The 12,825-nt window shown below is 41.0% G+C and overlaps 1 protein-coding gene across 3 annotated transcripts in view; it reads left to right on the plus strand.

Annotated features, from left to right (window-relative positions):
• Positions 1-12,825, plus strand: part of AFF2 (ALF transcription elongation factor 2) — a 339,763-nt gene that overhangs the window by 179,249 nt on the left and 147,689 nt on the right. For all 3 annotated transcript variants that reach the window (XM_074915521.1, XM_074915523.1, XM_074915522.1), the window contains exon 4: positions 6,353-6,397. In XM_074915521.1, the coding sequence (XP_074771622.1) occupies positions 6,353-6,397 (45 nt within the window). The remainder of the gene's footprint in view (positions 1-6,352; positions 6,398-12,825) is intronic.

The raw sequence follows: 12,825 nt of genomic DNA on the forward strand, positions 1-12,825 counted from the left end.
GTCACATGCAGGTCAGTCTGGTTTAAAAGTTGCTGTACCAGAACTAAATGCCAGTGAAAAAATGTCCTTGCAGTTGGGGTTACTCTGACTGGGAGGTCGTTGTAAGCTGAGTTCATTGTAGGGAAATAAAACTATAATTCCTTCTGATTTGTGGAGAAGCACCCAAGTGCCCCAGCCTGGTGTCACTGCACCATTTTATCTAGCTCTTTGGTGACTGGAGAGGAGCATATTGGAGTCACTGGCTTTTGTATGAAACTAAAGGTACGCTTTTGTGGGCAGTTTTGGCTTCTGAACTAGAGACCTTTTGGAAAGTTCACTGAAGTCAGTGGGAGTCTGATTCAGGCGTGTTTTGGACCACACTTAGTAAGTTGTTTTTCTTAGCTTATGTGTTTTACTCGAGGGAAGAGGCATAAACTTCTCCATCCACCACTAGAAGAGCAGCACTGACTGCAGGCCAGGCTGTCTTAACTTAACAAATGAATTAATTCAGTCCACTCCTTAAAACTTTTTCTTGCTTTCAGGGACTCCAGTAAATGCATATTTGACACAACTGCTTCTATAGTATTTGTATTAAAGGGAAACAGAGGAGCAGTTCTCTGTATTTTGTTTTAGGCAATAATTTTTCTTTCTCTCTTAATTTTTTAGATATATATATAAAGTATATATTTTCACAGACCTTTTAATAAGCCCCAGGAGATATTTTTGGGGTTGAAATAATGGGAAATGTAGTCTTCTCATAGTATTTTGGTTCCAGGATGGTGGAGGTACTAAAAGAAAACAGTGGATATACGTTATTTGGAACCCACAAATTACTCCCTTGAGAATTAATAACCCTGTGAAAAACACATATCTGTATTTGAATACCAAGGGAGCAATTTTATTTGGGTTTTTTTGAATACCACCATGTTTGACTTCATTCAGTTTCCTCCAGAGCCCAAACATACAGTCCTAATATATGTTGGTGATAACCTCATGAATATCAAATACAGCAGAAAAAAAAATAGCACTCAGGTTGCAATATTCATTCCTTGCTCTTTTGCTGCTCCCATTCTTACCCATTTGCACTGAAGTTAGTAAGGAAGAGCCAAGATCCTCCCAGCTAGTGAGATTAGTTTGACATCTATTTCAGGTGTCTTTAACATGAATGACCCTTTTGGGATGGAATATTAGCAAGATAGGAAACAGACAAAAGCATGAAATGTAAAACAACCCAAGGAGGTTTGAACAGTGGGCTCTCAGCAGTGGTGTGAAGCTTACCTCAAGTAAATGTGAAACAGTCTTCCTCAGGAGGAGAAACGTGTAGTCAGATGGCAGCGGAGGGGCAGGCTGCTGTCTGAAAAGGGGCAAGTCCAGATGAGATGTAGGGAATGACTGAAGAGAGGAATGAAGGCTGAGCATGCAAAGAAATGCTGATGGCAATCAAAGGAAAGCTGGCGTTGGGAAGGCGTGGGTGTATACTCCATTCAAGTGCAGGTGAAGTATCGCATCTTCTCGGATTTGTAGTGAATATATTGTGAAAATTGAATCATAGGTTCATCTAGATTGGAAGGACATTCAAAGGTCATCTAGTCCAACCTCTTGTATCTGGAAACCCTGCTATTCTTAGTATTGCCCAGTCCATTTCCCACTTGTATTAATCAAAAAATGAAGCACCCTCTGTTAAAGGGAAGCCTGGCAGGAGCTGAAGGCATTCATAGGACTAGGCTACTGCTAAAAGCCCTGGTTTTGCCGCTTCTGGTTATCTAAGTGTTTTCCTCTTATCACTGTATGGTGCGCACTGGAAATGATCAGTCAAGGTTCATGCACAGGATCTTTCTATGCTAGCAAGTGAAAAATCAATTTGTGTTCAAAGGAGTAAACAGTAGTATGAGCTTCATCTCCCCAGAGTCAAAATGTGTTCCTTGATAAAGGAGATGACAATGAAAGCTGAGCTCTTGGTGTGTAAGTACATAGGTCCTCACATGCAAGAAATTAGAGTGGGTACCTATGTTCATTTAGCATGCTACATTTATCTTTCCAATAAAACAAAGATAGGAAGAAGAGATTACTTGTTGTATGGCTGTTGTGCATCAGTAAAACCAGAGGGATTGTTCACAAACAGTTTATCCAGATGAAAATGTAATCGGTCAGTTCTGGCAAAGACATTATCCATTGTGTATTTCTGCTTTCTGACGTTACATTTGAATTTTCAGAACTATTCTGACAAGCCTGTTGGAAGATTTTGTTGCTAACATTTCTGAGAAATGCCTGCTGACGGATGTAAATTACAGGGAAAAGAGACTTTATATGATTGTTCGGTGCCACAAAAACAAAATCTGATCTCATGCAAGTTATAAATTGTCCAGGAGGTAAGAGTGGTCAAGGAACTCTTGAACGAATAAATGGAAGGTTAGATCAACATGACTCATCAGGTATTGTAACCATTCACCCAATGTCATTTGATCTGCATAACATTAAAGGCTACTATTGCCTCTCTCTTAGATTTCTTCCCTCCTTCTCCTTTAAAGTTTAGCACTGAGCCATCCAAGCCATACATTAAACCTTTGGTTCCACATCATTTAAGTTCTGTTCTCTCTCTTGTAAGACTGGAATGTGAAGAGAGCCTATATTACTGGCTTGTATTAGGTGGAATACTTTCACCATCTGACCTTTCATTTTTTTGTCTTTCTTTTTTTTAGCAAGTAATATTTAAAAATTAACATGAAGCTTTTTGATGCAAAAGAGTTTTGCCAGATTAAAATGAAATTGGAAGATGGGTTCAGTGTAGCATGTAGCTGTTGTGAAATCTTTTTGTTTTGATTGAAGTTTTATTACCTTGGGATGTCTATCTGCAGCTTATGTAATATTCACTGTTCTTCAGTCTAGGGTTAATGAATTCACTGCCGGCTAAGAGAAGAGCTCATGATGTGAAATACAACGACTCGGTCTTACGGGGGCCAAATTCCCAGAATCTGTCCTTTTGGCTGAGTTAGGCCATGCTGCTCACAATGGAAGAAAAGCACCAACAGTGCACAAATGCAAGCTGTGCCCTCCTTTTTAGAATCTGATTACTGGGGAAAGCTGAAGAGGAGAAGGCGTGGAGAGTCACATGATGGGTCCTAAACGACTTGATTTTTATTCAATGAAGAAAGTACTACTATGGGATGGATGCCCAATCTTTACTAAACTACAGGAGGAATGTGGCATTTTATTAATGGCAATTCTAATAACAATTTGTTGCAGCACTAGTACTCAAGAAGGTGATGAATATTGTATCTGCTCTGTTTCATTCTGTCCCGATGAATCTATGCATGGATGCCATGGTGTTCCATGTGGGCCTGCTTGCACTTGTTAGCTGAATGCAAGTGTTTATGGACAATTAAACTTGCAATTTTTGATTCACACTTCGAAAGGTTGAGAAGGTGTTGGCTTTTTTTTCCAGCACAGACTAAGTTTCTAATAGATCTGTGCCTTTCAAGTCTCTTAGAATGTGCAACTGTAGCATGAATTTAGAAAAATGATCTCATTTCTTTAGAATTCCATTAATAGTAATGTGCTGAAAGACTCTTACATTGATCTTCTCTCTGATAGCCATGTTGTAATAATTATTCTTTTAATGTTTGCATCAATCTAAATGTTTTCCTCTTTGTGCTAGCTCCTACTTGGATCTCCCTATATGACAATCACAGCACTTTGACATCTTGCATTACTTTAATACTAGGGATTCAAAACAAAAGCAATGCCAAAGGGAACAAAAGTTCTGTCAAGCCATTAAAATCTTCTATGCCATTAACACAATTAAATTGATGCATGAGCATTTAAAGTTATTAGCAAGTGCTGCCAGCAGAAGCTGGTTGTGATTGCATAATATATAGTGGGCTTTATTAAAGTAAAATGCTATGTTTATTGTTATTATCTTCATTACTTCTGAAATAACATAAACTTAAACAGGGCTGTGAATTGGGAGAGGACTGTGAAACAAGGACGAACATGCTCTGCCCTGTGTTAATAGTCAGGGACACAATTATCATGTTTAAGACACTTCTAAACAAAGGAATACACATGGTATCTCGACTAAACATTGAAAATGGCATGGGTAATGGTAGGGAGGGGTGTGAAATAACGCAGCATACCTTTACTGCTCTCACTCTTCCCAGTCAGACTCCCTTGGCTGGATTTTGGGCTGCTCCTGTTACCTGCTGTGAGAGATTTTGTGGTTGGTGTGTACACTGCAAGCACATTGGGGGAGTACTTGTTTTGTTTTCTCGTATTCCAACATAGTAATTTTTCAATAGAAAAAGTCGGGAGTGTATTACAGGCATACGTACTCCCACTATGCCACTGCACATTGCAGTAATACCCGTGCTTGCTAATCTTTTGGTTAAAGTTAGCTATATTCCTCGCTGAATGGAGGGTCGGTGTGATGTATGGAAAACAGAGATTAGCAAAGAATGTACAGGTATTAAGAGGGAAAAGAGTGATTGAAGTGAAAAGTAAGGGGATGAAGGAAGGCCAGTGAAGTGCTGGTGTATCAAGTCATGTGGTATGAGGGCGGACTGCATGCCTATTGCAGTTAATGCTGATCATCCACTGGAAGTTCTCAGGCTAGGTTTGTTAGGTAGAATTTGAGCTGAGTAGAAACTGAGGACAGAAGGTAAGGCTGTTTTTCTGGTTGGTTGAATGTTTTTAAGTGATACTACAGAAAATTAAAATCTATAGTTGCCGAAGTAGATAAAAATCACTAATATCCCTTCAGTGTGTTCATATTCACTTGAGTACTTCTTTACCAAGATATTGATGAACTGTTGGAAATTCAGAGAACAGTGATGAAATAAGCAAAAGAGATGGAAAATCAGTTTATCAGAAAAGAAGGTAAAAGTTGAACATACAGTATGTGAGAGAAGTGGAGTATAATTCTGCATGTCTGTGTGTGGTATAAATGTGAAGACAAGTAATTAATTACTTAGAGTAGTGGCAAGAGCTCTACAGAAAGGCTGAGATGACACTGAAAGCAAAATATTAATAAGTATCACCAAAAAAAGACCAAATAATTTACAATACTGCTCCATATTTTAATAAGGGAAGGGATGGGAGACCCATTTCCTTACAGTTTTTGAGTCAGACTAGCCACAGTACTAGAAGATAATGGGGAAAATGTGCTACATTAGCAGAGCGTAAACTTGGTGATCTAATCGGTCTTTCTGGTCTTCAACTTTTGTGGCTGTGTGGATTTATTCTTGAAGCTTAGTGCTGGCTGAAATATAGGAGGAAAGCTATGGTTGGTGCTTTTGGTCAAACTCTATAGCAGATTAGGATGACAGGGATTTTAAGTTTAGTCATGAGTGTCTTTTACTAAACTAGTTACCAAGAGCAATAAGGTAGAAGCGTTAGGCAGAAAAGTCTCACTGAATATTTATGGTACGAAGCACTTGCCTGTTTTCTGGTACCTTCCTGAATATTGTCTCTTCCTCTTCTGCTGTACCCCCTTGATAAGAATCCATCATAACTACCTGCAGGTGCTACAGAATGGTTATACGTATGGGTCATGTCTGCCTGTTTATGCAATTGTTCACAGTATTTTGAGGTTTTGTGCTCTTTCATGTCCCTGGAATGAGGGATTGTGTCAAATGATGCAAGTACCATTTAAACGAGTATTTTCAGTTGGAAGACATTAAGGACACCACTGTGTGGGGGGGAAGGGGGTATGGTTGCGTGCATAGATATATCACGTCTTTCTGAGGGGAGAAGGAATATCTGTTAAGCCTCTCAAAGTGGATTCCCGTGTGCTGTTCAGTCTTCAGAGGATATTTAACCTGTAACAGGCTGAGGAAGTGAGGGACAACAAAATCAGCAGCCACCCTTATAGTCAAACCAGTATTTTACTCCAGTATATGTTTAAGAGCTGTCTTGGCTGTTAGCCTATTAAGCTGTAGGATAATATAGTTGATGATAACAACTTTCTCCTAACTGTTATCACCTCTGTCCTTTGCTGCAGTGTGCGTCAAGTTAAACCAAACCTCGCCTTCTCTCTGAAAGCTGCCGATAGGAGTAACAGTGGGATCTTCTTCAATTACAGAAGTTTCAGACAATTCTAGTGCCAGTTCTCAACTGTGAGGAAATCAGAGTATTTTATTGTTTCAGAAGTGTTGTTAGTATCGCAAAGCAGCATGGAAGAAAAAAACAACTTCTGACAAAATGGGTCCTGCTGATGATTTATGTTGATCTGAACTGGAAAATTTGGTAGGCAGCACGCATGGATACAGCAGTCTTCAAACAGAGGCAGTTGCTTGTTAGCTGTTCACCTGTGTGGTTCTAGTCACTGAACTTTGCATCCAGCACCTGACTAAACATTTCTTTTTTTCTTTAAACCCAGGTTACCCTTCCCAATGACTCCAACTGTGTGGAAGAAATATTACGGGTGAGTAATACCCTTTGCTTTTGTATCTTGTGTATAATTGTGGTGCTGTTATTTCATCTTTCATGAAAAAGGGTTATATGGCTTTCTTTGACACTGTAGATAAATAATAACATGTTAGTGGGTCTGTATTAAAGAGACACAGCCAAGTGGTAGGCCTAGGGTGCTCCTTAGTGAGTAAGGTCAGTTCACCTAATACTTTGCATCTGCCAGCTTGTTTCAGTCAGGATTTCCACACGTTCCTGTTCTAAATTTGAAAGTCTCAGTCTCTCCAAGTCTCTCTGGGACACATTTCTCTCCTACCCTGAGGTGGAGTCACCTTAATTCTCTCTCTCACAGGCTAACCTACAGAGTTCCTCCTTCTTCCCCCAAACTACAGATTGTTCATGGTTTTGTCAAAAACCTACAGACATTTTTTTCTGGGAGCTCTAGTCAGTGGTTGAATACAGAAAATTAAAACAACTGCTCCAAACTAAGCGTGGCTTAATTTCAACAAGATCATATAACAAGAAAAAGGGGAGTGTGCACAACAAGTTGTATACATCTAAATCTGCCTTACTCTAAGTGTAAGATGATCTGTTCCTCAGACACCCCAACTTTGGGGTCCCTTTGTTGGCAGTGAGGTTTGTCTGGGGGCAGGTTTGCAACCCACCAGTCCCTATTTGGGATTTAAGTTTTTATACTCATGGGTTGAGTTTCCCATCTGTCAGAGCTACCTCCCTGGGATTTCCAGCCAACCTGCCGGTTTTCGGCATAGAGGGGATAAAATTTCATTGGGAATTTGTGCTACCATGTCCTTATCACTAGGAGCAACTGGTGCAAACTAACCCAGACCTGAAGTCATGTGTAACAGTCATACCATCTTGCTAGCAAAGGCATGGACTTGTTCTTGCTTGTAAAATAAAATAGGCTTCACAGCATTCATTGCAATCCAGAGTTAAATAGTTTGGGAAACTTGCATCTGTTTTGTGTATACATGTTATCTTGGGATACTATTGATGTCCTTATGGGTTGCCAGTGTTGCTGCAGAAGTATGTTGAACCAGCAGGCAAGCATGCATGTGCAGACCTGCAGTAACGGAGGAGTGTGCACATGCATGTGCACCCAGCAGCAATGAACACAAGGAAATAAATAAAATTTAGTTTCAACCTTCAATGTGAGCAGAGGTTTATTACCTATAGAACACTAAGGAAGCAAAAGCAAAGAAAGTGTTGAAAGGCTGTGCGAAATACTGGGTACATTTTAAACGTCTTCTTCCCCTGTTTATATATTTCAATTAGGTTCATTGCTGTAGTTGAAATGAATGACTTGTTAGCTGGGGAAAGCAGTTATTTTCAGTAAACAGCATCAAAAGGAAATGTGATGTAGTGAATTTCAGGGATCAATCATCTAGGTGACAGTTTTAATGTGGGAACAGTGCATATAAATCACAGGAAGCAGAAATGTCTTTTTTCTAATCAAGAGGAGGTGATTCTATTTCCTACCCCACGACTGAAATCTGAGTCAACAGAGACAGAATGGCCCGCACTTCCTTCTGAAACCTGCTGAGATCGGTGCAGGACTTTCTGTTGTCTTCAAAGGACAGGGATGAACTGCAGAGTCCCTGCAGCTGCAGGCAGCACCTCCTGCCACCAGTAGGCTGTTAAACTCGGGGCGGGGGGGGATTCTTGGGGTGGAGAGAGCAGGGGTATGGGAGATTTCCATGTCTCTGGGGATCTGTCTCACAAGGGCATGTAATGGGTACCCGAAAAAGGGATATAAACCAGTAGATCTGTCTTGACTGCCGGGTGCAGGGGCCTGGAGACATCCCCCATGCCCAGCCTTGCCATCCAGCCATGGAGCAAACCTGTCAGCCGGAGCTGCAGGCACAGCCAGAAGCCATCTTGAGCATATGAAACCGCCTGTGCTGGAGCAGGTGTGGGCTGGGCACGCCACGTGGCCGTGGTTTGTCTGGGGTGCGCAGCTGGGGAGGTTTGTGTGCATTGGGCCTTCTTGTAATGTGTCTGCGAGCAGGCTGCAGGCTGCCAGCAAGGCCCTGAGCGTATGAAAGCGGTAGATCACAGAGCCGCTTCTGGGGCTGCCTGTCAAAGGGCCAGCAAACCCCAGCCCCAATTAGTTGCCTTCAGTGACAGCGTTTTAGGCTTTCAACTTCGTACGGTGCTGAAGCACACATGGAAGTAGAAGTACCTGAGTTTTGTCAATGACTTTGTTCTCAAATTTATAATACAGAATAAGCTAGCGGGAAATGTGCTTTGGCTGCATACAGAGTATCATATTCTACTTGATCAGCAATGGAGGGAAAATAAGTAAGAGAATGTGATGACCATCAGTGGTCAAAATCCAGTCTTCAGGCTCCCCATGGAAGCCCTGTGTCAGGAGATTCAGGCTGTCTGCTCCAGATGAAAGGATGACCCTTGATTTCAGCAGCGATTTGTGCTTTGAGAGCTTGGATTAAGTTCCCAGCCCTGACAGATACCTTCTGGCCTTTTGTGGCCATTTTCACAGTCTCTGAAGAGCATTTGGGAGTGTGGGCCTCAGCTCCCTGATGGCAGCTTCGCCAGGTAAAAAAATAAGCTATTAACGTTTCTGTCCTGTCAGGGATGTTGCAGAGGTAAACGAGAAGGATTAGAGGACAGTCAAGTCCCAAAGGCGGACAGATGGGGCTGTAATAGCGTGCAGTTTGACCAGCCAAACCATTGGGCAACAACTGGCAATTTCTGCTCTGGGCCATGTCCACTGCCGAGCTGTACACCCCAAAGTGCCAGAGGATGGGTGCTGCCACCTGCCTTGCCCTGGCCCTGCCAGCCTACCTTGAGAGCATTTCATGCCTTGAAACTTGCTTTTTTTTTTTTCTTTTTAAGTCAGAGAATAAAGTGACTTAATTCAGTTTCACCCCTCAGAAAGGCACAGTAACTCTTGCAGGCTTTTTTTGCTAGACTTTACAAGGAAGAGGGACCTAAGCTAACATCTGTGACCTCTGATTTTACAGAGCTCTTTTTTCAAGCTGAACTTGATTAATGTTTTTTGTAATTGTAGAGGTTTGCAATTCCTAATCTCTGTCTTCTTTCTTTTTTTTTTTTTTTTCCTAGAGAAAAAAAAAAAAAGGTTTAATTGAGTTTATGGTCAAAAATTTCCAACCAAGTGAGGGGAAAGGTCTTGAGTCTGTTCAGACCCCTGAGTCTTCAGAGACAAAATTTCACAGTCCTTCAAATTTCCTGAAACACTTAGCCACTTATGTCATCTTGTGTAAATACTTTAAGGACTGTTCCTGATACTACAACCAAAGGTTAATGGCAGACCAGTCTCCTGTTGATTTTGCGTTTCTAAACAGAATGACTGAGAAGGTTGTTAAAAATAATAATTTTTAAAAAATTTAAAATCTCCCTTGCATAACTAAGGCCAAGCTGTGAAGGTAGTACAGGAGATTTGCATTCAGTACAGGTTGCTAATAACAAACTGAAAGATGAAGGTGAATACACTGGTGGTTGGTATACTTTTTTTTCTGTTCCAAAATGTGGCTTATTTTTTTAAACCAACATAATGGCTTTAAAAATGTAGATAACATGGAAGACAGGCAATCAACAGTGTGTATGTATGTAAATCACATTTTATTAATATGGATTTAAATTAAATTGTCACTTGCTATGTGCAGCCATTGAAAAATGAGTTCACTGAAATGTTGTGATACAAAGTGCAGATGGGGCAGGAGAACTGACATTTTAAACCAGCACTCTGAAGCCGTTACTTGTGCCATTTGTACCAGTGCTGTACATCAGCCTTGCTGTCATTCTGTGCTGCGTGAACCGTCGTGCTGGTCCTGGCATGGGGGGTGTGGTGTGACACTGAGTGCGAACTAGCAGCCATCCTTTTTTTGCCTATAGAGAGCACAGACAGGGTCTCCCTTAGCATTGGTTTACTTCTGGGTAAAGAGGTGATAAAGCATACAACATTACACAGGAAAGAAAGGAGATTTTATTTAACTAAATTTTCTTGAGGACTTGTAGTGTAAATTGAAACTTTGGACTAGGTATTTAGGCAATCGATTAGACGTAATCCCGCAGAAGTGAGGCTCTGGTCTGTACACATAAAGATTTCGTGTCTGTGTTGTTAACCATCTGGGCAGGCACTTCTGTCTAAAAATCTGTCCCTGCTTAGAGAAACAAAAGAATTCTTGTAGGTACATATTCGCTGTAGTAAGGCTTCAAGTAACTAGTTGGACTTCTGATGTTATGTAGACAGCTGTGATATTAATTAAAAGCTTTCTAGTCTGGAAGGAAAACAAATCCTAAATATAATTCAGATTATAATTAGTATCAAAATGACTGGAGTTAAATGAGCGAAGTCTATAATTTGTATGGTCTTCTATTCTTCTGATGAGTAGCTCATGTCTAATGACATTGGAGAATATGTAAATTGATCAGCAGTTGAAAATGCCCTTGACTGGACAAATTATGTGCAGTATTACCTTTCTCATGCCAGTTGAAAGCACTAACGGATTTAATATGTATCATCTGTAGCTAAGGTGAGCTGTTCACAGAGCAAAATTAGACTGTAACAGATATAGCCCATTATTTGCCCCTCAGTAATTGTTTTCTCTTCTAAAATACAAACCAACATTGAAGAACGATGCTAAACCTAATTATAATAATTGTAATTTGAAAAATACAGGTACACTGTCCAGTGTGGTTACAAATGCACTTAGTAGCTGACAGGCAGTTTAAATATTTTCATGTGGAATCTGGGGGCTTGCTGGGGAGGACATGATGTGAATTTGAAATTATTATCCAGACGTCATTGGACAAGTGAATAACGAGCTGACTGGCCTAGTAAATCATGTGAACCTGTCAAATGTGGGAACACGTTGGGGAGGAGATGATGTCAAGTAACAGTAACTTAGCAACCTGGCATTTAGCTGTCCAGAGAATGAGTAAGAGTAGCCACTTTTAAATAGCTGAGTAAATAAATGAATCCCTATATGTCTTAGGTGTGCTATAAAAACAGCCCAGCACCGTATGTTTTGTGTCAAGCTGCTTCTTTCTCCAGGATAAAGTGATTTATTATTTCTATTGAAATGAAAAAATGGATTGAAAAGTTAACCCACGTGTAAATGTGTATCTGCGGCCTTTGTCCGTCGTCTGGCGTGCAGCCTTTGGAAGCCTGTAAGGAACGGGTAATAGCTTGCTTTGAAAAAGGCAATGTGTTACAACTGTAGGGGTTTTTTTTCTTTAGACTTTGCTTATGTATATGAAGATTTGGATGGATAAAAACAATTAATTTCTTAGCAATTTCCAAGCCATTGCATTTTCAGCTTTTTATCAGCATTTTCTCAATGGAGACAGAACCAGTTCTGCTCTCACATCAAAATAAATCAAGGGGTAATTCCACTGACCTCTGATCCCATTTGAGTTCATTGAATTCTTCTTCCTCCCATGCTGGTATAAATTGGCAGCAGCTCCACTTAATGTTGCTGCTGTTATTAAATAAAAGGAGTTACCCTTGTGTTACTTTGGGTATACATAAAAGCAGCAACTAGTCCTTTGCTCTGATGACTCTCTTGATGTGGTCTTACTCCAGAAAATGGAAATGCTGAGTAGCTCTTTGAGAACAGCCCATTCCTGGTTTGGTAGGTGATCAGCTCCATTCTTGCCTCAGTACCACCACAAGCATTCAGCAACAATTCCAGGAAGGTCAAAAGAAGCCTTTTCCCAGCATTCTGTGCACTGTCCAGCCATATACACACAGGCATGGTGAAATCCATAGCTGAAGTCATTTGAGGACAGCCTGGTGTAGGCTTGAAGTGCAAAAGGCTCTTTGGGAGTTGGAGAATGCAGCCTTCGCTCTTCCCAGTCTAGAGCAGCCCCTTAACACGGAGGCTCAGCTTGGCCACTGTGAGTTACACATGAATGCAGTAGAAGAGGATTGTTCTAGTTTTTGGCCATTCACCTTTACAGCACACGTTATGGTGCCACCCCTGAGAAAGGCACCTCAGGAGCATTATCCCCCAGCTGTCTTTATTAACTTGAAGGTACGTAATGTAGAAACTCAGAGCTAACTTTAGGCTAGCTGAGTAGGACGTTGGTATGAATCGAGCACTTAGCTTATGCGGTTGGTTTTGTGGGCCAGTGTTGCACTGCTGGCATGGCACAGGTTAGGTATGAGAGGAGTTCACTTGTGATGTGGATATATACTATAAATCTGCTTTGTGCTGCCAGATCAGTGCAAAGCAGACTTCATGCTGTTGGGGAGGTGATGGGGAGAAAAGGTTGACTCTCTGATCTGACAAATGCACGTGGGTGTGCAGTGTTTCCTGTATTCGAAAGGTGGTGTTTTGCACCTGCCTGTTACGTGGATAAATGTCTCTTCAAGATGTAAGGCAGCAAAAGATTAGACCTTTGTCAGGACAGACAAGCAAGGTCTGATTCCAACCTGCA

Source organism: Athene noctua, chromosome 11 (genome assembly GCF_965140245.1).
Source record: "Athene noctua chromosome 11, bAthNoc1.hap1.1, whole genome shotgun sequence".
Taxonomy (NCBI): domain Eukaryota; kingdom Metazoa; phylum Chordata; class Aves; order Strigiformes; family Strigidae; genus Athene; species Athene noctua.